Genomic DNA, 24,511 nt, shown 5'->3' with positions numbered 1-24,511 from the left:
ATAAACCGCCTCATGATTGGTCCAAATCCATAAAATCCCACTTGAGCTCAAGTTGGCAATATGATCTAGGAAAAAGTCATTGGAAAGTGTAGGATAAGACGAAAAAAAGGTTGTCAAAGATAATAAAATAAATTTTCATAAAAATCATTAAAAAGAAATGAAACTATTATTAACCTTTCTAGAAATCATTTTGATTTTAACTCAAAATGGGATTATTTTAAAGTCAAACTTAACTTATTTTGAACTGAAAAAAAAGATAAAGACCGTTTCAATGTGGATCCAACCTACTATCCCACATAGGAAAATGGATTAAAGTTTCTAAAATCCAATTTTTATTTTTGTTTCAGTTTCTAATTTTAAATTCAAAAAAATAACTATTCATAATTTCATATTATGGTTTTGGTTTTGCATAAAGATATATTTAAATTTTAATATTAGCATCACATTTTTATTATATAAAAATAATAAAATAATGTGAAGGTAGTTTTGGGTCTTTAATTAAATTTAAAATAATATATTAATTAAAAATAAAAAAATCAAATTATATGATAATATATTATTTAAATATTCAAAAATTAAATGAATATATCATTATTTCATATAGAACTATTCAAACTACTTAAGCTCAAATCAATTTTCAGTTTGGCTTGAATTTTTTTGTCTAGTTGATATCGTTATATCGAAACTCAATGTTTAGACCATTTATTTTTTTTTACAATAATTATTTTTATTCTGCAATAATTTTTCTTAAAAAAATTATTCTTTTATGATGATTTTTTTCTTTTTTAGTAGTAATTTTTTCCCTTTCCTCTAATAACTATTATTTTTCTCTCACAATTCTTTTAGAGTTAAATAATTCATGATTTCGAACAATTTTTCTTATCCTTTTTCTCCCATATCATTCAATTCAGTATATGATCAAAACACATTTAAATTGGATTGACCACTGAAATAATGAGAAATGTGTAATTCTATGTTTTTGTTTTACTTTCCTTAAATAAATAACAAAATAATTCAGTCTTTTTTATCTTATTAATTTCAATAACAAAATTTCTATCCAAAAGTATAAGAACAATTCAGAATTAGCTGAGAATCATAAATATCAAATTATTAAAGTCCTTTAAAAAAATATTTTTTTCATTATAAATACTAATACGCAGAGGATAAAAATGTAAATTAACACCAAAATTTTAACAGTTAGAGTTGACGGCTTTAAAACACTCCGGTGCGTTCCGGTCCTTTCCGAGTCAATTACAAAACGTCGAAAAATACCGTTTCAACGTTCGCCTGCTAATAATTTTCTCTGTTCGTTCAGCCAGCAGCGCACTTTCTCTCACTGTTTCTCTAATACGCTTTAGTTTCCGGATCCATCGGCCCGGCGCAGGAACACGGTTGCGAGGAGGATAATTCCAAGCCTCAATCATGTCGTACTCAGATTCAGACTCCTCATCGTCGTACGGCGCCGGCGGCGAGTACAAAAATTTCAAACAAATCAGCCGTGAACGTGAGTGACTATTTACTTTGCTCTTTCTTACTTAAGTTATCGTAGTTATCATGATCATATGCTTTATGTTCTGCTGTGTTATCGAAGCATTACATTTGATAAATGCTGTAATTTAGCGTTGGAAGCTTATTACTGATTGATTGTGATATGTGGAATATCTCTTAAAAGATTAATGCTGCTACGAGAGCTTTTATGTAAATTGAGGGAATGTAAGTAAAGCTTGTAAGTTTATGCAGATTTTGAGGATTTTCTTTATCTAATTTAATATTTGTTAGATGTAATTTGTATAGATTTTGATACTTTTTGTATAGATTAACTGGAAACTGCGTCTGAGTTTTGATAAGATAGATAGATTAAAACAAATTGGTGCAAGGCAGTGCTGCAGTTCATGCCAACAATTCTGGAAGTTGCAGACTTTATCTTGACCCTGCAAACCTTTAAAAAAAAAAAAATCTCAAGTATAATTTAACTAGAACACTTAATTGAGAAGCAAATCATTACATCAAGAAGCAAATCGTCAGGCTAGGTTTTTTCCTTGTCCACCAAGAAATTCAAGTAGTAATTATAACTAGTCTTTCTTTGAGGGAAATCGTGAAAATTTATGATAATTATGATCTTACCTTCAGCAAATTTTTGCATAAATAGCTTCTCTCAACACTTTAACCAGAGGACTTGCACCATCTGCTGAAAACCTTTGTTATGATGGCAGGCAACAAACTCTAGAGAAACTTTAGAAATTGTAGCTGATTAGCATTATATTGAATGTTGCTTTCAGAATATTGGATCCTAGGAGTCGGTAATTGGGCATCTTCCTTGCCATAGAAGTTAATTTGTGTTCTGAATATCCTCCAATCAGTATGCAGATCAAACGAAAAAAGGGAAGGTCATTTGTTTCAGCAGTCAAATTTGCATTCTATCACACTTATATATAAAAGCAGAATCCTTCTTTGACCAGAATGCTGAGTTTTTCTGCTAATAAGTGCATCTTTAAGTTCTTTTGCTACTGTGATGATCACAGCATACCCCTGATCTGTGAGGAATCGGGGTAATCATGAATGATATTTATAAAGAGTCTCAGTGAAAATTATCCAGAATCAATGTTGACTCTTAGTAATGTATCACATTAGAGACTGAGTGGTAACAGTTGTTTGTAGTCCCTGTGTTGAAGTACACTTTATTGATCAGTAGACCCCATTAGAAAATGCCCTCACTCTAAGGGAAGCAGAAATAAGAATAGCATATAGGTACGCTTTCTAGGGCAATTATAGGTTTGGTGCAGTAATATTTTTTATTAATCGCCTACATGTTTAAAGGTTATTTTAGCATTTACCTATTTACTCTTGGGGCACTAACAATGTAACTCCCTCCCTTGTCGGGCTGGGGTAAGATTAAAATCCTAGCTCAAGTGATTGGATTTGTTGGTTTATTGTTATGACAGTTATTAACTTTGAACAACTTATTATCCGTTGTTACCTCATGGAGTTGCACTTAGCCTTGCTGTTTTTGCAAAATTGATAATTTAACTTTGTGTATTTCCTCACTTTGGTGTTGGACTAAAGAATTGGCAATTTGTGAGGTACAACTTGATTGTAATAGATAGAGAATTTGAGGGAGATTTTTGTTGAGGACTTATCTGCATTGTTCTTTTTTTTCAGTTATAATTCTATAGTGCTTAATGTTTCTTCTCACCATCTACTGAAGCGAACTGATGCATAATCATTTATTTTTATTTCCTTACTGGGTATACTAAAAGTTAAGCAGGGTATGTTGTCTACTAATTTCTGTGTAAGAAAAACTGACAACTATCTTAATTTTAAACTGGAGTTCAGGATTATTGTATGAAATGCTTCGTTCAGCAAAAACGGGGAGCTCGAAATCAACATGGAAGGTATGCTCAGTGTCCTATAAATGTCTTTTCTGCTTTCTAAATACTTTATTGTTTTGCTAGCTCCTAGATTGACTTGGAGGATATATATGTTCTTCAATTTATAAATTTATCTGTTCTTCATGTTTCGTAGTTAGGATGGCATGCCTTGCCATAGGGAACATATTTCATTAATTTATAATGTTTATTTAGATTTTATGTGGGTAACTAATGCAAGACATACATCGAAGTGGGTTGTGATATCATTCTTGTAGACAATAGGATGCTGATCTCGTTCAAGAAAAGACAAAAGCAAGATTCCAGAAGAAAATTTTCAAAGAGATTAAAAAAATTGTTATTATTGAATGACTTCCAATTGAATTCAAATTTCCTATGAAAAATTGGCAAGCCTTGTCATAGTGTTCTGGCCATATTCCGATTTCTCATTATCCGCGCACCCTTCTTCATGCCGTAGTTCCTCTCTTGGCTCTAGTTGACTTGGTCCTCCATCAGTAACATTTTGCAAACATTTAAAATGGGTGTTTTTTTCCCCAGATGCTTACGATTCTCTCAACCTGTGTTTATAGAATGTTTGTAGTTCGTCCAAACTAAGTTACAAGATTTGAGCTCTGTTGAGAACCTTGCTCACATGTTTTATCCAGCAGGCCCTTGGGCTTTTGTCACTTAGTTTGTCTTGCAAATGTACATATCCTCTAGTTGATATCTGATAGACTAAGATCAACTCTTTTACTTCCTCAGGCATGAATTTAAGCTTCATGCTTATTTACAAACATAAGCAATGTCGGTTACTGGTTTTGTTTGTTCATTTTGTCTTTTTCTTGTTTCTGCCTTCTGATGATATATTTTTTTTCTGGATATTGAAATTAGATGCAAAATACAGCATCTTATTGGATTTTTTCCTTCTTTTGTGTCATTGACTAGATTCTGTTTTGCTGAAATATATTTGGTTTACTGGGAAATTTTATTTCTCATTGACATGGGTTCTTGTGTCTTTTACTTGTAGGTTCTCATCATGGACAAACTAACTGTTAAGATAATGTCTTACTCATGCAAGATGGCTGACATCACACAGGAAGGAGTTTCATGTAAGAGTCAACAGGACATCCTCTAAATATTAGTGCCTTTTTTAGAAAATTGTCAACATTTGTGCTCAAGAACAGAGCTAGAACAGTTATTACTTGACAATAATATTGGGTGCACTTTTTGTTCCTTGCATGAAAAAGAGAGTACTTTTTGGTACATGTCTGGAACTGTCAGTGTCTCTTCTCATTCTTGAGCAGCGTGCTAAAAGATGCATATAGGTGATTTCCATTTCACCATTGCGTTTTCAATGTTTCCAATTGTTTTCTGGACACCATAACTGTTCCAAGGCCAAAAGTTAGCTGTGAGTCTCGAGCTAGAAAGCTGATTGACTAGATGGCACTACTATACCCCTTCAGTGCTATCTTTTAGGATTGTATGTGGGAAAATGTATGAAAATTTTAAGCCTAAACTATTTTGTTTTATATTTTCTTGTTTCCCTTGTTTTTACAAGTAATTTAATCAAAAATTTAAACCAAGCAGGCCATAAGTTTTTTCACTAACGGAGTTTATGCCTATGACATGAAACTGATTTATTTCTTTCCTGCAGTGGTGGAAGACATACACAAACGAAGGCAGCCATTGCCCTCCATGGATGCTATATACTTCATCCAACCAACCAAAGAGAAGTAATTTATTTTCTTCTTGTTGCTTATGAATGCAGTCATTTAAATATTTCCTTTCCTATGGTTGGTTAAAAAGTTGCTTCACCCTTTTTTTAACTATTCTTTGCATTCTTTTTGTTTTGTTTTTCACTCACGTCTTCAAGTTAAGTTATTTTATTTTATATAATTCATTTTTTTTTTTTCTAGCTCATCTGGGAAGTGGTTATCAGTTACATATGCTTTTGGGGTTTTCCTTTTATAGGCCAGTTCTCTCTCTCTTTCAATTTTTTCCCCTTTCTTGTGAGTACTTGCTGTAAAATAAGATCTTTTTCACATACACACACACGTATATATTGGTAGGTGCACAAATATACAGCAAATGAAAACAAGCTATTTTAAGAAACAATCTTCCTAGTTTGATACCTATCATCCCTGGCTATAATTTATGAGTCAACTATTCTTTTTCATAAGATTCTATTAAACATGTAGCACCCAGTAGAGCTCTGCAAAAGTGAACAAGCAGTCTACTAGGGAAGAACAAGCTCGAGAAAACAAGAAAGATTATACAATGTGTTTACTAGACAGCCCAAAAATGACATTTATCAAAAAACAATAAATAAAACCCACTAGAAGCTCTCAATAATCAAAACTAAATATGCCCCAAAAGTCCTTCATAACTTAAATGAAAGAAAAAGAAAAATCTCAAAATTTTGATGTCGCACAAATGAGGGGATGTTTTCCCTTTTATTAATGTTACAAAATCTTTCTATTCCTCTCAATAAAAACATGATATTTCAAACAACAAATTAGTAATGCAGTAATTATTTAACAGATATCACCAATCAACCTGATGTCATTTTATTAGACTTTTCCTCTTAGGGGAAAGCTCCCAGATTCCTTGCAGTTGCTGTAGAGAAAGTTATCCTACCGCTATTGAACTCCCACAGTTTTCGATTGAGTGCAGTTGATCTGATAATTCATTATAATTGTTAATAGCTAAGATGCCCAACGTCTTGCTGGGCCATTTTTTCCTAGTCTAATCTACCTCTCTTACTTATTTGATCACTGCATTATAGTATGTTGGTTACCTATGCATTAGATATTGGGTCTTAAAACATAAAATTTCCTGCCACCACTGGTATGTTTCCTATCTCTGTGATGGGTAATCCATGGTGACCTGAGTACCTTAGAGATATTGTTCTTGTTTTCCCTCATTTCTTTATAAGATGAAAATCAAATTAGATAACTTTGCTTTTTGATTATAAGTTGTTGATCTGCTCTATTCATATGAACTTTGATTGTTGTCATGATCAAAGGATTTAACTTTTTAGTTGCATTATATAGCCTGATTTTTCAATTGAGTTTCCTGTACAATATCTTTGAGATGAAATGAACTTTCGTTATTGTGTCTTCTAGCTTGTTTCTTTCTGTCTTTTATTGCATGTTATGTCTATATAATACGAGTGTACAGAAGTGTAAATTTGAAAATAAATTCTGTTATATTCTAGTTGTTGGGGCAAATTCACATTGCTTTGACGAGCTTATTAGTTAATTTTACTTACTTGCAGAGAAACAAAGATTTTTGTATATACCCTCTCTTTTACACTCCCTTTCTCTATCATATGTTGGTTGTCTTGCTTATTACTTTCTTTCTTTTTTGCAGTGTTGTCATGTTCTTGTCAGACATGTCTGGAAGGTCGCCTCTGTACAAGAAGTATGCATAAATTTTACTAATTATTATTATTATTTTTTTTTGTGAATTTTAATATTATATATGTATGCATATATACATATATGCTTTCTTTCGAGGGGGTTTTGAATATACGTATGTATTTTGGTTTGTGGAAGGGCGTTTGTTTTTTTTAGTTCACCTATTTCAAGAGATTTGGTATCTCACATCAAAAAGGATACAACTGTATTACCTCGCATAGGTGCACTGAGAGAGGTCAGCTTGCTTGCCTTGTTTTTTGTTCTTTTGATTGATTATCGTTCAGAATCTAATTACATTTTTCAATTAGGTGTCTTCTCTTTCTCTTCTTTGGTTTGGAATCTGTTACATACTTATATTTTGTCATTTGGTTGAGATTATGCAGATGAATTTGGAGTACTTTGCTATAGACAGCCAGGTATTTGATGCACTTCACTGAGTTAACTACTGTATGCATTTGTGGATGATAATGAGTAATCTGATTCACTTTCCTAACTGCTCTATTTTGTCTAGTTGCTGCCATTTTCTATGGTCATGTCTCTTCCTGATCTATCAGGTAGCATTTATCAGATTGTTATTGATAACGAGTTTCCACATAGTGTTCAAAGATAGTGAAGTTTCAGTGAATAACGCTGAGTCCATGTCAAGGTTATAAATCGCGCAATGATACCAAATAGACACTTGGTAATCATACCCTAAGGTTTCACCTGGATCAGGATTATAGGCTTTCTTTTAATAGTCATGCTGTGACATTTCACCTAGGTTAGAATACTAGACTTTTTATTTCATGTTTGCTTTGATGTTTTACCCTAATCATAATGACAGTCTTTCTACTTATTTATCTTTTTAAAGGTTTGTATGATGTTATGAAGAAGTTTAGGAGCTCGAATATTATGCAAAGTATGTAGTTACTGCCTGATGTTAGTGGAATGGGCCTGTTTTCTTTGCTCATTCTTATTTTCCACTGATTCTACATGCAAATTTCTTCTCTTTGAGGAATCTATTCTCATTAAGGGATGTTTGAACACTATTTATGATAGCTAACTTTACAGGCAGAATCTTCTTAGTGCATTCTTTGCACATTTTTTAAATTTTAATAAAAGTATAATGGCTACCAAAATTTTCAGACTTCTTGAAATCATGTTTTTTAGGGAAAATGGCTTCATTTTCATCTTTATATTATTATTTTTATGCGCCATGTTCTAGAATTCTTCCAAACGTGGGAACAAAAAATTTTTATCAAAAGTTTTCATGGACTTCAACCATGAAGTTTTGAGCTCAGATTGCTTATGGCCTGTTATTAAGAATTTTATATCTCCCTTGTTTAAGTTCTGCATATTAAGGCTTCTTTCTCTATCATCTGGTTACTCATATTACATTGAAGCCAATGTGAGCTTTCATTGCTTTGTTCAACAGTGGTTTTTCTTGATACAGGGTTTTGTCACTGATAATGAAAGGGCCTTGGAGGAGCTTTTCTGTGATGAGGAAAATACTCGCAAAGGAGATGCGTGCTTGAATCTGATGGCTACCCGCATTGCAACAGTTTTTGCATCACTGAGGGTATCTAAAGTGATTTTTTAATGTTGATTTTGATGAATTACAAATTGTCTTAGACATGTTTCTATTTGATGTTTAGGAATTTCCATTTGTGCGCTACCGAGCTGCCAAATCACTTGATGCAATGACAATGACAACATTGCGTGATCTAATTCCTACAAAGCTTGCTGCTGGAGTTTGGAACCATCTTGTCAAATATAAACAAACTATTGAGAATTTCCCTCAGACAGAAACGTGTGAATTGCTTATCCTTGACCGTTCTGTTGATCAGGTTTTTTGATGCATGTCTTGGAGAAGACATTGTTAAAGCTTACTTCCATTACCTGTTTTATTTCTTGCAATAATATGTTGATTTTGCATTTCTAGATTGCTCCTATAATACATGAATGGACATATGATGCCATTTGCCGAGATTTACTGAACATGGAAGGAAATAAATATGTGCATGAGGTATATTATAATTTTTTAAGTTCTATGTATTCTCTTGAATCTATTGATGGATCCTCTTTGGTTATCTGATTATAATGAATTATACTATAACAGGTTCCTAGTAAAACAGGCGGTCCACCTGAGAAGAAAGAAGTTCTTTTGGAGGAACATGATCCCATCTGGCTAGAACTTCGTCATGCACATATAGCAGATGTATGTTGGTGTTTATTCGTTTAATTTTTAAACATTTTGTGAATTGTTTTATAACTGAGGAGTTTTATTAATACTCTCGATTATCAGGCTAGTGAACGGTTGCATGAGAAAATGACCAACTTCATATCAAAAAATAAAGCTGCACAGCTTAAGCACGTTTCAAGGTCAGTGAAAGTTTATCAGTGCTCACATGATAAAATTGGAGAATATGTTGTATTCACTTTTTATATTCTTAAGTTTTAATTCTAAACACAACGAATCTGTTTTATTAATTTATTTGTTTTATGTGGAACATCAAGTCAATTTGTTAATGGCTTACATATAAAATTTGAACCTATAAATCATATGAAATTAATATCCTTGTCACCTTTATATGTTTGGTAGCAATGCAAGATGATGAAAGCCAATGAATAATAATGTAATGTAGCAGCTGAAACATTGTGACATCTTAGATAATGATGGAACTTTTGCCTGAATGGTCTGACGCTTTTAATCCTTTTCTTTGGTAATATGATAAATTATTGTCATTTCTCATCTAGAAAAAAAAAAGTTGTCTGTGCATTTCAGCAGATTGGACATTCCAAAGTCAGGTACCATAAGTTCTGTATTGGCTTATCGATACAAGGTTTTTGTTCAGTCTCTTATATTCTTTGTTCAAAGTAAAATGCATATTATATAGTTAGCTGAAGTATTGAACGCCTTGAGAGACTTATTTTAGATCTCATGGATTTATGGGATGGATCAGTAAGTTGGTTATTTAAACAGACGAAATGATAACAGGAATTAAGTAGAAAAATATGTTTTCCACATGAACAATAATATTATAACATATATTATCATTTGGTGAATAAATAAACTAGGATATGATTACCTAGTGACTCACTACCTAAGTTTCCATCGAGTAATGCTACTCTGGTGAAGTAAACATATTAACATTTTTGTTCTTTATTTTATAATAACTTAGTTTTATATTTTGCAGCTGTTGAGGATTTTTAATTTTTGGAAGTTTTATTGTACTTTGTGTAGATATAAATTTATGTATTTGTTTTATGCTAGCGTATGCTGTGCATGTTTCCTTTTGGTCTGTCTTCAAACTTGAGCAAGAGTGTTACTCTCACGATATGTTTCTGACCTAAAAGATTGTCTGTTGATTAGAGATGGTGGTGAACTTTCTACAAAGGACTTGCAAAAGATGGTTCAAGCTTTGCCACAATACAGTGAACAAATTGACAAGATTTCTCTCCATGTAGAGGTTAGTTCCCTGATAAGGGCAATTAAGATTTTCAATCATGTTTGGTTAAAGAAAAAGGAAACTTTGATATTCACATTGAGGTGTTTTGTCTCTATAGTATAACCTGGTGAAGAATGATGGTTCACAACCTTTGCTTTTGTCATGAAAATAGGGAAAGTGCAATTTGCCAGTTGATGGGACCACAAATCACTTTTACATTTCATGGATTTAAATTTCAGTGCACTGCATTATGTCAACTTTCTTTAATTATAATGCCCTCCCATTGACAGTTATGTTTTGTTGCCATAAGATATATATAATTGGCTTTAACTTTCCACTATTAAGATGCCTCCACAGCTTGGAGGTTATGAACTGGTACTTGTGCATTTTTTAGCATTGTTTCGATGTATATATGTGGCAATCATTCCGTGCACAACCATCTTTTTTATCTCTCACTGACAACTTATTAGAAGTAACAAAATGGGTTGTTCTCAAGGGAATTAGTTTGTTAAATCTAGTAGTGGTGCAAGAGGTTTAGGTCCTTTGGAACCATGTCCGTCTCTTGCAAACCTCGAAGAAGATAGTTTGTGTATTTGAATTAGAAAGGTGGGGTGCTTGGTAAGTTTAAAAGAAAAGAATCAAGTATCTTTTAGTATTCCAATTATCTTTGTTCTTGCTTCTGCCTTATTCCTTATCGTTGTAAAGATCATATTGTGTTGCCATGGTGTTGCTTGGATCTTATAACAGACATCTCATATACTTTGTGCATTGTTCTCTTGTAAATATTTTAATGTACATGTCAGTATGTTCTTTTTGGATGGGATTTACATGTTAATAACACATCGATACTCTATGCTGGTGGAGAAATTTCTCCTCAGAATTTATGGTTGTATTTTGTGTGGTAAATTTTCACTTAAAAGAGTTTTTAAATCTAAACACACTGCACATCAAATAAAAGAATGGTTAGGTAAACTTGTTTTCTTGTCTCGGACTGCTGAAATTGTATAGCGGCAATTGCTGTTATCTTGTCATGGTAAATTTGTAGTTTTATTAATTAATTTAAGTATCTCAAGAATAAATTGTGTTCCACTTCATTCATATTTCGATTCAAATATTGATCTGCTGTCCCATTTATAATTTTCTTCAATGTTTGGCTAATTGTTCTTTTATGGCCTGAAATCAGTCAATTTCCCCTTGAGAATCTGATCATACTAGTCTGTCAAACTGAATTATCTTCATAACCTAGAGAAATTTAAAAATGTTTAGGTTGCGTCCCTCACTACTCAAGAACCATTATTCTTCCTCTAAAAATGACCATAGATTAATGCAAAATAGTTTTTATTGTGCAGATTGCGGGAAAAGTGAACAGAATCATTAGAGAGCTTGAACTTAGAGAACTTGGGCAACTGGAGCAGGATCTTGCTTTTGGTGATGCAGGACTGAAGGATGTAATTAAATATTTGACTACAAAAGAGGTGTGAACGTGTATTACATATAAATGGATTTATCATAAGTAGCCAATATAGTTTGTAAAATCAAGGTATCGCTTCTATGCAGGATGTAACTCGTGAAAATAAGTTGCGTTTATTGATGATTGTTGCAGCCATTTATCCTGAGAAGTTTGATGGTGAAAAGGGTCTTAATTTGATGAAGGTGAACATCTTTATCTTTGTGTTTTGCTTCTGAATTTTGTATATTCTTTTTGCCTTGGAGTAAAATGGTAAAATTTTAATCAATGACATGCTTGCAGACTATCTTTTAACAATTTTTTATGGACACCTATCTTTTTTTTTTTTTTGTGGGTTTGTTTCTCTCTCTATATTCACATTGGCGCTAATATTATGGATACTTCAGTTAGCAAAATTACCACCTGACGATATGGCTGCGGTGAATAATATGAGATTGCTGGGGGGATCTTCAGATGGCAAAAAGAACCCATCTGGAGCCTTTACTCTTAAATTTGATATTCATAAGGTATATATATTTTGGTGAATTTGGTGCTTCTAACTGTTGGATGTTTATTCATAACAAATGGGCATTGTTTATGTCTCTCATTCTCTTGCCATCTAATTGTAGAAGAAGCGAGGAGTCAGGAAAGACCGCAATGGTGAAGAACCATGGCAGTTGTCACGCTTTTACCCAATGATAGAGGTGCTTCTTAAAGTTGTTTTATTTCAAATATCATTAATACGACCCACATATATCCTGCCCTTAGCTAGTTAGCATGTCATTACATTTGCCCATGTTTATAGGTAACCAAATAGGGCAGCCAAAAGAGTAGGTAATAAAAGTTATTCCTCGCAAAGTCCTAAGTTGTCTTATCATTAGTTTCTTAGACTTCTTACTTGAGCTGAATGAAAGATCTGTGTGCTATGTCCTTTGAACTTTTAATTTGGATTTCAAATTAAGAAAATTTTCTTTTCTTACCCAAATTCTTCGCATCTTTGTGTGTGAAAGTATGGATGGTGTTCTAACTTAGAATAGATGGTTATAACTCTTCTGAACTACATATTGGAGACATGGAGAAGTAGGTTGTTCTGTAGTTGTAAGTTGTACCACTAGGTATGAATTTTTGGATAATTGTGGTATTCTTTTGATGTGGTTTAGTTTTCAGTGATATTGTAAGAAGAAAAGTTGGGAGTTATTTGATTAATTTAGACAAATGTGCATATTTCAAGACTGTTCGATGAGAGCAGCTCATAAAAAATCAATTACACTGCTGTAACCTCTTACATAACAAAGCGTATGTATGGACAGTAATGAGAATTTGGTTCTGCATTATGTCCTTTGCTGTTGTCTTCTGTAGACTCTTATTGATCTATGGTACTTAATGGAATCACCAAGGCAATTGCTTGCATCTTTCAGGAACTGATTGAAAAGCTTAGTAAAAGAGAACTATCAAAGGATGATTATCCATGTATGAATGACCCTAGTCCAAGTTTCCATGGGACAACACAGTCTACAACAGTAACTCAAAGTCCACCAGCTCATTCGATGAGATCCAGACGGACACCAACATGGGCTCGGGCTCGAACAGCTGATGATGTTGATGGATATTCAAGGTTTTTTCTCTTTTTAATAATATTTTTTTTCTGCTCTTCTTTGCATATATTTATGGATTGGATAACCTGCAATGTTCATAGTATTCTTGCCATCGGAAATATCAGTGTAGATTTCGAATTTGCTATAAATTCTTTCTTGAAACTGATGAATCAATTTTCATCTATATGCATGTTTGTTGAGGGAGTTACCTATTTAGTTTTTTGTCGCATGTTAGGTCATTCTTTCTGTATTTCTGAGTTGATTATATTCCTTGAACTTTAGCTGTTCAATTGTACTCAGGATTGCTCTTTCCTCTGTAAAGATTTCTTTCTAGTATTTTCCTCCTCTCTTCAGGGATTTTATCTTTTACAGTTTTCAATTTCTACGTTCAAGTCCTTTTAGTCATTGTTAATCCATTACCTCTTTAAGAAATCAACTCTTATTGATTATGATTTCATTTGTGGTTTATGAAGAGCATTAATCTCATATTTGCTTGTCCTCATATTCATCCATGCTCTACAATCAGTGAACTGCAGTGGTCAAAAGAGCAGCTTTTGCTATCCTTACACTAGGCTGGGTGGTTGATTTGTTTTATTTTCCATTTTCTGTTGCTTTACAGTGATCCAGTACTAAGACACGCATCTAGCGATTTCAAGAAGAGGGGTCAACGAATTTTTGTATTTATCGTTGGTGGAGCTACTAGATCAGAGGTATAGAAAGTATTTCAATTCATGTGTATTGAGTTTATAATAATAATTGCCATTGTGGCCTGAAATATTATAAACCGTTTCTCATCCTCAGTTAAGGGTATGTCACAAGCTCACTACGAAGCTGAACAGGGAAATTGTTCTAGGCTCGACAAGCCTTGACGATCCTCCTCAATTTATTACGGTATATAATTTCTTCGTCTACAGCTTATTCTAAAGACTCCCCAGTTGCAGCGTAACGGCTTGTCTGATATTCTTCTTTTGTGTTGATCTGCAGAAACTGAAGCTGCTAACAGCAGATGATCTCACATTGGACGATCTCCAGATCTAAATTCTGTGAGGTGGAGAGCCAGAAACGTGTTTTCAATTAGTCGCTATTCCAAGTACGTAATCGTGAATATATATTTTCAATCATATTGATTGCTTTGTATTTTCTTTTTTTGGTTAACACAAAATGTATGGAGATATTTGTATTCCTTGGTAGTGTCTAAACTCGGAAAAATATATATATTTTTTGTTAATCCGGGGAACCATTATGGTAAACCCCGGAGGGCCCGTGGCCATCTAGACCTGTAATTATGGGCCGGGCTAATTAAGGTAAACTTTATTGTGATACATTATATTAGGGTCATTCAAACTTTGAACATTTGCAAATGCCCCTTTGCCCTTTATCATTTAAGCCAACCCTTGGACCAGGAAATATTCTTGTGTGGGCACAATCTTGACTGAGTCATGTCTGTAATCTCATTGATGTGGAAATTCACGTGTATAATGTCATTGTATTTGATGGTAAATAACAAATGTCAATTGAATTTTGGAACTAAAGATGGTGAAGACATGTACCATTTGTGACTCTGATATGGTCGGTTTCTTCCTATTCACCCATTGGGGTATATCCAATTTGAGGGCTCGGCTCAAGTTCATATTGAACTTATAATATTTAGTTCAAGCTTAAATACGTTTAAATTCATATGTAGTATCGTCGAAAGGTTATTGACAAAATAAATATTGTTGTCAAACAGGTAAACAATATCATTGGAAAAATAAACAAGTTGGATTTGATGAGTTAAAAATCTAACTTGAGTGTAGCTCCATGAAGTTGATATGCTTTAAATCCCCTTTTATCCAACCATAAACCAAATTTAAAAAAAAAAAAGAATGAAGTAATAATAAAAATGTACATTCTTGGGATTTCCTTCACGGGTAATAGTACATTCTTGGGAGAAAAACTTACGGTGAACCGTGAGGCCTATACAACACAAAGTTTTTTGAGAACATATTTGTTTCATTTTCTTAAATGTATAAGGATTTATGTAACATTTGTTTCTTAGGATTTGTATAAACAATGGATGTTAACATATAATAAAATAATATGGATAAAATAATTGATTTATACTTTAATTGAAAATCAAATGCTTTTTTTTCAGTTAATATTCTTGATCTTCAACTTTTTTTTTATAAATATTATCGTATTCTATCATCGATTGATTAATGGAGGCTAATTTGATTCTTCACAAATCTTATTACATGTGCATCTATCATCATGCACCATAAAGTTAACACTGTCAAGCTAGAGTAGGAAATTTCTTGGCATACTTTCTCCTTTAAAAGATGCCGATTTGCTTTGCTGGCTCTCGGTTTGGTCACTAACCTTGGGTTTCTCCCTATGGTCCCAACTTTTCATACATGGACTACACTTTCGAATTGAGTTACGCATGAATAGGAGTCGGTTTAAATTTGACTCAAATTCGAAATATTAAGTTTGAGTTCGAATTAACTGGACTGATCAACGCTGATTCTGGAAAAAAATAAGGGTCAAAATGGCACCACAATGTTTGAAAACTATCACAAAACCCCGTGTAAAGTGAAATTTTGCGGGGTCGTTGTCTGGAGTTATTCACTCAGAATATCATGGAGCCCCACACGAAAAATTCTTCAATCCACTTCCTGCACGCGTCTGTCCACCAAAACACTTCACAGTGAAGCACCTTCCGCTTAAATTCTCCGTTTTACGGTTACTTTCCCGGGAAACATAAGCAAAGCAAAAAGATAAGATCTTTCTCTCTCATTTTCCCACTTCTCAATTTCTTTTAGAATCCCAACTTTGCACTGGACTTTTAATGGCATTCCCACTTCGCAAAATGGAGCTCCGACCCCTTGGGAACACGGGACTCCGTCTCAGCGCCGTCGGCTTCGGAGCCTCACCTCTTGGCAGCGTTTTCGGACCCGTTTCTGAGTCCGACGCCGTTTGCTCGGTTCGTGAAGCTTTTCGCCTCGGCATCAACTTCTTTGACACCTCTCCGTACGTCTCATTTCTTTTTTTTTTCACTGTTTGATGAACAATTTAGTGGAAATATTTATCTTTTCTCACTGCTTTTGTTTGTGGGTCTAGCGGTAGGCATAAGAAATTCGTAACTTGGTAGTGGTTTAATATTGATCGTTATTTGTTTCACATTACAAATTTCAAGCTTATGATGTGATTACATAAGCGTTGTAGTTGTTGGGGATTTCAGCTAAAGGATATGAAAAAGTATAGTTCTTTATAGCCTGTAAGAAAGATATTTGACTATGTAAAGGTGGGTTATTTATTTGGGATACAAACAACATTAGTTAAATAAATCTTTCAATTTTTGTTCCTTTTCTTCAAAATTTTCTGTAATTTGAAAGTTAAGATTGTGCTTAATTGCCACTTTCTTTTGGATCTGCGATATTTCCTCCTCTTATCAGCCCCCTCCATCCCCTCTTTTATTTCTGTTTCTGTTCCATGTATAGGTATTATGGAGGGACATTGTCAGAAAAGATGCTTGGCAAGGCACTCAAAGCTCTAAATGTTCCTCGAAATGAATATATTGTGTCAACAAAGTGTGGGAGGTATGTTGAAGGTTTTGATTTTAGTGCTGAGAGAGTGACTAAGAGCATTGAAGAGAGTTTGACGAGGTTGCAGCTGGATTACGTTGATATATTACAATGTCATGACATTGAATTTGGGTCTCTTGATCAGGTCCTTTGATATATATTTCTAATTTTCTTTTATGAACTTCGGTTTATAACTAAATTACTTTATATTATCTTCCCCATATAAAGTTATACCTCACTTTTATACGGCTTTTCTTTTATGTACTATGAGTAAGTGTGATCATGCAATTAAATTTATGTTGTTTTTTTTTTTTCCTAATTTCAGATCGTCAATGAGACCATTCCTGCTCTTCAGAAACTGAAGGAAGCTGGAAAAATTCGTTTCATTGGTATCACTGGACTGCCTTTGGAAATTTTTACGTATGTGCTCGATTGTGTGCCACCTGGCTCAGTTGATGTGATTCTTTCATACTGCCACTACAGTATCAATGATTCAACCTTAGAGGATTTACTGCCTTACTTGAAGAGCAAGGGGATCGGTGTTATTAATGCTTCCCCTCTTGCAATGGGGCTTCTTACTGATAGTGGTCCCCCCGAATGGCACCCAGCCTCACCTGAACTGAAGGTGTTTTTTCTCTTCTCAAATATTTACTGTCCTCTGTTTTCTGTTTAATTAGTGCATGACTGCATGACCCAAAGCTAGTTGAGTAGGTTTTTCTACTTATAGAATGCCCCTACATAACATATATTTTATGAGTCTTACTACCCACCCAAACACAAGCACTAATATAAAAACACATGAGGTTTTGATGGCCTGACCGATTATATGAAAAAAGAGATGAATAAAATGCTTGGGAACCTTTCTAAAGTATTTTGGGTTGACAGAACACTAGATTTATTGTGCCTTGTTTGAAATCTAGCTAATCCTTATTTGCTGTTTTATTTTCCATCAGTCTGCATGCAAAGCTGCTGCTGCCTATTGTAAAGAGAAGGGAAAGAACATTTCAAAGTTGGCCATGCAATACAGCTTGTCAAATAAGGATATTTCATCGGTGCTGGTTGGAATGAACTCCGTTAAACAGGTTTTGATTCATCTCTTTATGATACAAGCCCTGAGTAGCAGTTCTCCAAATTCCTTAAAGAAACATTTGTCTTCTCTAGCTTTCTCCAAAACCTCTTCAATGAAAGTAAACTAAATGTCCCAATCACCCAAAACTTGCACAACAAACCCCTCCTTTTAAAAAAAGTGCTCCATTCTAAGGTAATTCATTAGTGTTTTTCTGTTTTATTCTCCACTTGATCACCTACATATAGGACAAATTTCATTTTGGCATTTAAATCTCGAAAAAATTGACATACCTGTCAAAGACACATCTGAACACGAACCTCTATTATACTTCCCTGGAAGAAATATTTGCAGTTTTCTTATTTATTAATGTCATGATGTATATGAAAAATATTTTCATTTGATTTCTGTGCATATAATTTCATGTTACATCTTTGGATTTGTTAAGAGGCCACTGTAAGATAACCGGGCTGTGTTTAGGCAAACGACTAAAGTTCTACAAAATCATAAAATATGATATGGATCTAAGGATACATTTTCTGCAACTAAATTCTTAGTCTTTATCTCATCAAATGATCCATTGTAAGTTGAATTTGCAGACAGTAACAATGCAAGGCTATAGATTCAAATTTTTTTTTTCTGGCCTGCTAGTTAAATATAAACATTTTGATAATCAGGTGGCAGAGAATGTTGCTGCTGCCACAGAACTAGCAATTTTTGGGAAGGATCAGGAAGCTCTTGCAGGAGTGGAAGCAATCCTAAAGCCAGTTAAGAATCAAACGTGGCCAAGTGGAATACAGAGGAGCTGACATTTCTGCTTTGCATCCATTTGCACCTTGCACTTGGTAAGGCCTAGCCTGCCCATATTATTAATGGGAGGGTTGAGAAGATATTATCAATCAAACCCCTGTTTATTTATTTGAGAGTCCGTACTAGGATGAATGCAAGTTTCTTCTAGCTTTTTAGGCATAGTATTATCATCTTATGAGAAGAGGCGGTTTCCCCACAGAATAAAATGACAGGCCTATCAAGGTATATGCAAGAAAGAGGAACTCAGTGGTGACAATAGTCCTAATCAGTATTGCTATATGAATACAAAACCCTATTCCAATTCTTCGACAATATGGTATTGTCCTGGATTGTTTGATTGTGTCTCTTGTTGTGTCTCTGGTGAACTATTACAGGTGGAGTGCATTGGAGGACTGTTATGGTGCGTCACAGTGGTCTAGCCCAGTGCTAGCAGGAGGTTTGTATCATACAAATTTGTAATTGGTGTTTGCTGTGCTAAAAATATTTGTAATATTATCAACTCAACATCCTGGTACGAGTTATGACATTCATTCTATTTTAGCTTCAAATTCTCTTAGATTTTCTTAAATCTTTACCACAAGAAAGTTTATTGTCGAAAAGCAGAGGGTTTGCCAGTTCATTATTAAGGCAAATTCAATGTTTCTTTGGGGTGTAGAAATTGCACAGCAAATTTAGTTTTAGTCATCTCTTTCCAATATACGATACAATTACTTGCCGTCTGCACGGGTACCTGATACGAATCCGCAACCAACACAAAAAACCAGCACACACAGCAAATTGAAGTGACACTTTACTGTATTTTATATATTTTCGAACGGATAAAATTCCAGATTCCGGCAATTCAAGAGCTGGAGATATCTTTTGCGGCCAAAAACTAAATAAGAAAAGCTTTGATTTCTTCATGTGTAACAGGTAGTTTTCAAAACGAGAACATGAAAAACAAAAGATTTAATTATTTTGTTATTGATTTAACATTTAAAAATATATGATACAATATAATATATAATATAAGGTTAAAAAAAATTAGATTTTTAATAATGAATATTATACGTGATTCCATTCGATTAAAATGTTGCTTACTCTTTGGTGTTTTTTTTTTTTAATTAAAAATAATAATATTATTATTCTTCCCAAATTACCTCCACAGGTAATTTCATGTAGAAACGATATAACGATAATCCCGATCCCCCCATAAAAGCAAACAAATAGTATCTAACCCAAACAGTCAATCTGTTTCCACTTATTACCACTCTCCACCGGTTCTCTCTGTGGCAGTCCAACTCTGAACTCTCTAACTCACGCAGCAGCCCCTTCAAACTCTGCCATCCATGGCTGCCACTAGAGCAATGGCTGTTGCCAGCCAAACCACTTCCTGCTTACTTTCCAAGAGACGCTTTTCTCTATCTAGCAACTCCCGTATCGCCAATTTGTGCTTTAACGATAAAAGAGTTTTCTTTTCGTCAAAGAGGGTGTTTTCTTGCAGGGCTATTTACAATCCTGAGGTTCAGATCAAGGTGGAAGGCCAGCCTGAAACCTTGGATTACAGACTCTTTTTTGTTGACTATTCTGGAAAAAAGGTCTGTTCACTTCTAAATTCTCGATTTTTTTTTTGTTTATTTGTATTTTGGTATGTCTGTTCGGTCGTTGAGAAATTGTGGAAAAAGGAAAATATAAAATGGGATTAGTGAAAATGGAATTAGTTTTGGTAGTTAAAAAGGTCTATATGTTAGTTTATGCCAAAGTTTTCTAATTTTCTGTTAGGTTCTTCATAGAATTTGAATTTGCTGAACATGAAACAGTGAAACTTTATGAAATTTTGTGATTGATTATTGCATTTACAGAGGCAAAAAATGAAGTGTTGACATTTTAGAAATTTGTTTTTTCTTCATCAGTCATTTGCTCAATAACAGAGGAAGGAGATAAGTGAGATTTACTAAATTTGAGGTCTGTTTAAGGTTGAAATAGGGCTCATTGCTAGTGTGGTTGAGAATCATAGCTTCAGAACTAATTTCTACTCAATTTGATCATCGGGTATGCGTGGGGAAAAAATGTATCCAAATAATGATTTGAAGCAATTTGTGAAGATTATGGTTCTGTCTATTTATTGGGAAATGAAAGATCTCATGAATGATGGAGGGAAGTAGGAAGATTGTAAACTGCCAAAGCTGAGGTGTATAAGTGAACTTCTTTGACAGTTTAAATCAATTTGTTGAATTCTTTTTGCTTAATAAAAATTACTTTTTCTTGATATGTAGATTTCGCCTTGGCATGACATACCATTACAATTGGGAGATGGTGCTTTCAACTTTATTGTTGAAATTCCCAAAGAGTCAAGTGCAAAGATGGAGGTTGCTACTGATGAGCTATTCACTCCCATTAAGCAGGATACTAAAAAGGGGAAAGTTCGATATTATCCGTATGATTCTCTAATTTTATTGCTTATGCGTGGTTAAGTCGACAAACTTTGTTTCAGTACAAAGATGTCTCATTTTCGATCTTGTTTAGACATTGCGAATGGTTACTGTTTGCAGTGGTCATATATGAACTGGTACATAGTCAATGGGATAATGAAGTCTTGTTGATTAAGCTAATATGGGCCTACTATTTGTGTTTAAATGGTTTTAGCAAACATTGTGGAGTTCCATTTTTACTCTGTGTCACTATTTGAAGCAAATGGTTTCTACTGTTGTTCTTGAGAATATTATAAATTATGTTACATTTTATTTTAATTTTCATACAGTATAGGGATATTAGAAATTATAGAATACTTATTAACTCTCTCCAACATTTGCTTGATCATGTGTAACATAATTTATTAACTCTCCCCTAAAAATTGAAGACATTGGATAATTGGCATTAGTTCCCATAATTTTGATCATGTGTTACGAAAAGAGGTAGCAATTTTTGGAAAGACTGAATGAGAAAGTGTTATTAGCACTCCTCTTAGGGCTATATGTTACCTAGAGATCAATAGACTCACCTACCCGGTAGTCTTAATCTTTAGTTGGTTCTTAGTTACGGAAGCAAAGTTAAAATGTGTTACATGAGCTGTCCCTCAAAATAAATGAAACATTCTATTGGCTACAATTGACATCCATAACTTCTACACAGTATGAGGAAGGCATAGTTGGCCTTTTTTCTTTTTCATACAGTATTGGTGAATGAAAAAATTTTAAGACTTCAGCTCACCTGTATACCCTCATTGTATTTCCATGTTCAATGTTCAATTGATTCTCATCTTCATCTATCATAAAATCTTTCAAATATGCAACACATTGCTACCAATGGTACCTACATCATGAGGCTTCACGTGAGTTTCTATGAACTTCTATTTGTGGCCATAATCAGTAAGGTGGACTCAACATGTAACTTTTAACACAAGCACAATTGTGTTTTCTCTTCTTGTTCTCATGCTTTACTGTTGTTGTCCATGTCTCAGATCATGTTGGTATGTGTAATGGATTTGAAATCGTATTTTTCTTACTCATGTTAGTTTTTCTTCCTTAGATACAATATAAATTGGAATTATGGATTGCTTCCACAAACATGGGAAGACCCATCATTTGCCAACTCTGAAGTTGAGGGTGCTTTTGGTGATAACGATCCAGGTATTTCATCTCATTTTCTGTCTAACATTTGACCTTCACTTGTTATATATTAGTTAAATTTCAATTTACAATATTCTTGCTTAATTTATTTTGTAGTTGATGTTGTTGAGATTGGCCAAACACAAAGAAAGATTGGTGACATTCTTAAGGTCAAGCCTCTGGGTGCCTTAGCCATGATTGATGAGGGGGAACTTGACTGGAAAATAGTTGCAATTTCATTGGATGATCCAAAAGCTTCGCTTGTTAATGATGTTGATGATGTTGAGAAGCATTTCCCAGTAAGTGCATTTCCAAAATAAGTTGCGAACAATAGAAACTTTATTTATCTTCACTTGGTGAGCAGAGTTTACAAATGTAATGATGAGAGGGAAATGTCTAAGTACATAAAACTATGAAAAGAATGCAATAATGGGATGGTTGAATCCAGGGTGTTGCAATTGTTGGAAGGCTATGTCCTAATTAATTACAAGAATGAATGAGCCAAAGTTAGGGGTGGATTTGACTCAAGCTAAGCCAAAGGCCGGCTCGAGGCTTGAACCCATAACACTCAGCGCAAACTTGCTTGAGTTGGTGTATAGTGTCGTTGAAAGGTCGTCAACAGGATGAACATTGTTGCTATGGAGTGAATAGTATCATCGGAGGAGTGAAAAGTGTTGTTGCTAGAAAGACAAATGAACCAAACTGGAGTTGAGCTACTGAGACCAAGCTCTAGCTCGAGTTTGGCTCATTCTAGCCAAGTGTTGAATTCAAACTAAATTAGTTTAGATCAAATTCACCCCTTGTCAAAGTTGGTTAAAGCACAAAGAAAGGTGTTATTGACTTTAGAAAGCTATTTCAAGAACTTGTATAGCATGATTAAAACTTTTGGTTACCATTAGTATAAAAAAAAAAAAATTGTGGAGACTAATCTGGTGAACTTATCTTCAGGGAACTCTCACTGCAATAAGAGACTGGTTTAGGGACTACAAGATCCCGGATGGGAAACCTGCTAACAAGTTTGGTCTGGGCAACAAGGCTGCAAACAAGGTAATCTTCTAGCTTATGTTTCTTGTTGTATTCAACATTCTAGATTCAACAATGCATACGTGGATGCATACTTCTTGTTTTCAAGCATTTTGATTGATTCCTGAAGAGGGACTTACGATTCAAAACCAAAACTCTAATAATAATCAGTCAATGGTATCGAGTGGAACTAGGGTTAAAAACAAGTTGAGTCGCTCGTGAGCTAACCACGGCTCGACGAGCTTGAGCTGTTGGCTTGGTTCAGATATAATATCAATAAATTTTTACAAGTTTAAAATGTTGTATTGATTTCCCTAAAATCTTTCTCTTTGACTTTGAATGTAGGAGTAATTGATAAATATATACAAGTTATGGAGTTTAACTATAATTTTTTTAATCAGTTTAAGTAAGCAGTTAAGCTCAAATACAATCCTACAACTCTTGAGTTTGTTGAGCTTGAGCTTTGCATAAACCCAATCAGGCCAAACTCAAGATTAACAATACTCGGTTTGGCTTAATTGCAGCCCTAACTGTGCAACGTTGTTTTTTACCACATGAATTATTATCATTTCATGTGTATTTACATGGCCTTCTGATTTTAGATGAAATTTTTGTGTATGATAAATAGGATTATGCCTTGAAAGTCATCACTGAAACAAACGAGTCTTGGGCAAAACTTGTAAAGAGGTCCATTTCTCCAGGGGAGCTTTCCCTTGTATAACTAGAGCTGCTCGGCTATAGCAAAGGTTTTGCTTCCATAGAGCAAGTCCTGCTTAAGTTATTCATCATTTGCAAGAGTTTTCTCCATTATTTTGTTAAGATAAATACGCTTTTATGTAGTCTTATTTATTTGTATAATAAATTTATATTTAAGCTACCATTTGTGCCTTAAAAATGTATCTGGGATTTGGTTATATAATAATTATTCGGATTATTATTACTCTTTGTTTTATTAGGTGTTAGAAAATGTCAAATATTGAGTTGTATAAACTATGGTTTTGAAATTTATAATGGACCAACCGGTTCGACCAGAAGCAAAGCTCCGTGCTGAACCTGATCTTGGTAAGCCCAATTTTGATTTTCCTATTTGGACAATTTTGACTTGCGATGGAATTTCCCAAGTTCCCATGGCAAAGCATGTCATGCACCAACTAGGCCACCCAATACCTTGCAAATTAAGGTTGACACGGCGTGGTTGATTACCGGGC

The 24,511-nt window shown here is 34.0% G+C and overlaps 3 protein-coding genes across 4 annotated transcripts; all 3 read left to right on the top strand.

The window, feature by feature from the left end:
* Positions 1-1,202: 1,202 nt before the first annotated feature.
* On the top strand, positions 1,203-14,661 carry LOC123227998 (SNARE-interacting protein KEULE-like). Its single transcript, XM_044653176.1, has 21 exons — positions 1,203-1,504; positions 3,334-3,392; positions 4,393-4,474; positions 5,020-5,098; positions 6,738-6,788; positions 6,923-7,019; positions 7,168-7,200; positions 8,217-8,342; positions 8,419-8,610; positions 8,706-8,789; positions 8,883-8,981; positions 9,069-9,145; positions 10,137-10,233; positions 11,562-11,687; positions 11,770-11,865; positions 12,067-12,186; positions 12,289-12,363; positions 13,078-13,274; positions 13,874-13,964; positions 14,056-14,145; positions 14,239-14,661. Exons 1-21 carry the CDS (start codon positions 1,423-1,425, stop codon positions 14,290-14,292), a joined length of 2,007 nt encoding a protein of 668 aa, XP_044509111.1. The 5' UTR covers positions 1,203-1,422; the 3' UTR covers positions 14,293-14,661.
* A 1,157-nt stretch (positions 14,662-15,818) lies between these two features.
* LOC123227460 (L-galactose dehydrogenase) lies at positions 15,819-19,241 on the top strand. Of its 2 annotated transcripts, XM_044652263.1 has the most exons (6): positions 15,819-16,263; positions 16,734-16,962; positions 17,143-17,442; positions 17,771-17,899; positions 18,561-18,728; positions 19,068-19,241. In XM_044652263.1, the coding sequence occupies exons 1-5, from the start codon at positions 16,082-16,084 to the stop codon at positions 18,690-18,692; spliced, it is 972 nt and encodes a 323-aa protein (XP_044508198.1). In that variant the 5' UTR covers positions 15,819-16,081; the 3' UTR covers positions 18,693-18,728; positions 19,068-19,241. The 2 variants fall into 2 exon arrangements, with proteins under 2 accessions (XP_044508198.1, XP_044508197.1); XM_044652262.1 differs by having other exon boundaries at positions 15,821-16,263; positions 18,561-19,241.
* A 632-nt stretch (positions 19,242-19,873) lies between these two features.
* Positions 19,874-24,337, top strand: LOC123227461 (soluble inorganic pyrophosphatase 6, chloroplastic-like). The gene is made up of 6 exons (XM_044652264.1): positions 19,874-20,270; positions 20,949-21,109; positions 22,201-22,301; positions 22,398-22,579; positions 23,229-23,327; positions 23,932-24,337. Exons 1-6 carry the CDS (start codon positions 20,022-20,024, stop codon positions 24,022-24,024), a joined length of 885 nt encoding a protein of 294 aa, XP_044508199.1. The 5' UTR covers positions 19,874-20,021; the 3' UTR covers positions 24,025-24,337.
* Positions 24,338-24,511: the final 174 nt, after the last annotated feature.

Source organism: Mangifera indica, chromosome 10, assembly GCF_011075055.1.
Source record: "Mangifera indica cultivar Alphonso chromosome 10, CATAS_Mindica_2.1, whole genome shotgun sequence".
In the NCBI taxonomy this organism is placed as follows: domain Eukaryota; kingdom Viridiplantae; phylum Streptophyta; class Magnoliopsida; order Sapindales; family Anacardiaceae; genus Mangifera; species Mangifera indica.
The sequence above is the reverse complement of the archived record's forward strand: the minus strand, read 5'-3'. Positions and strand labels throughout refer to the sequence as shown.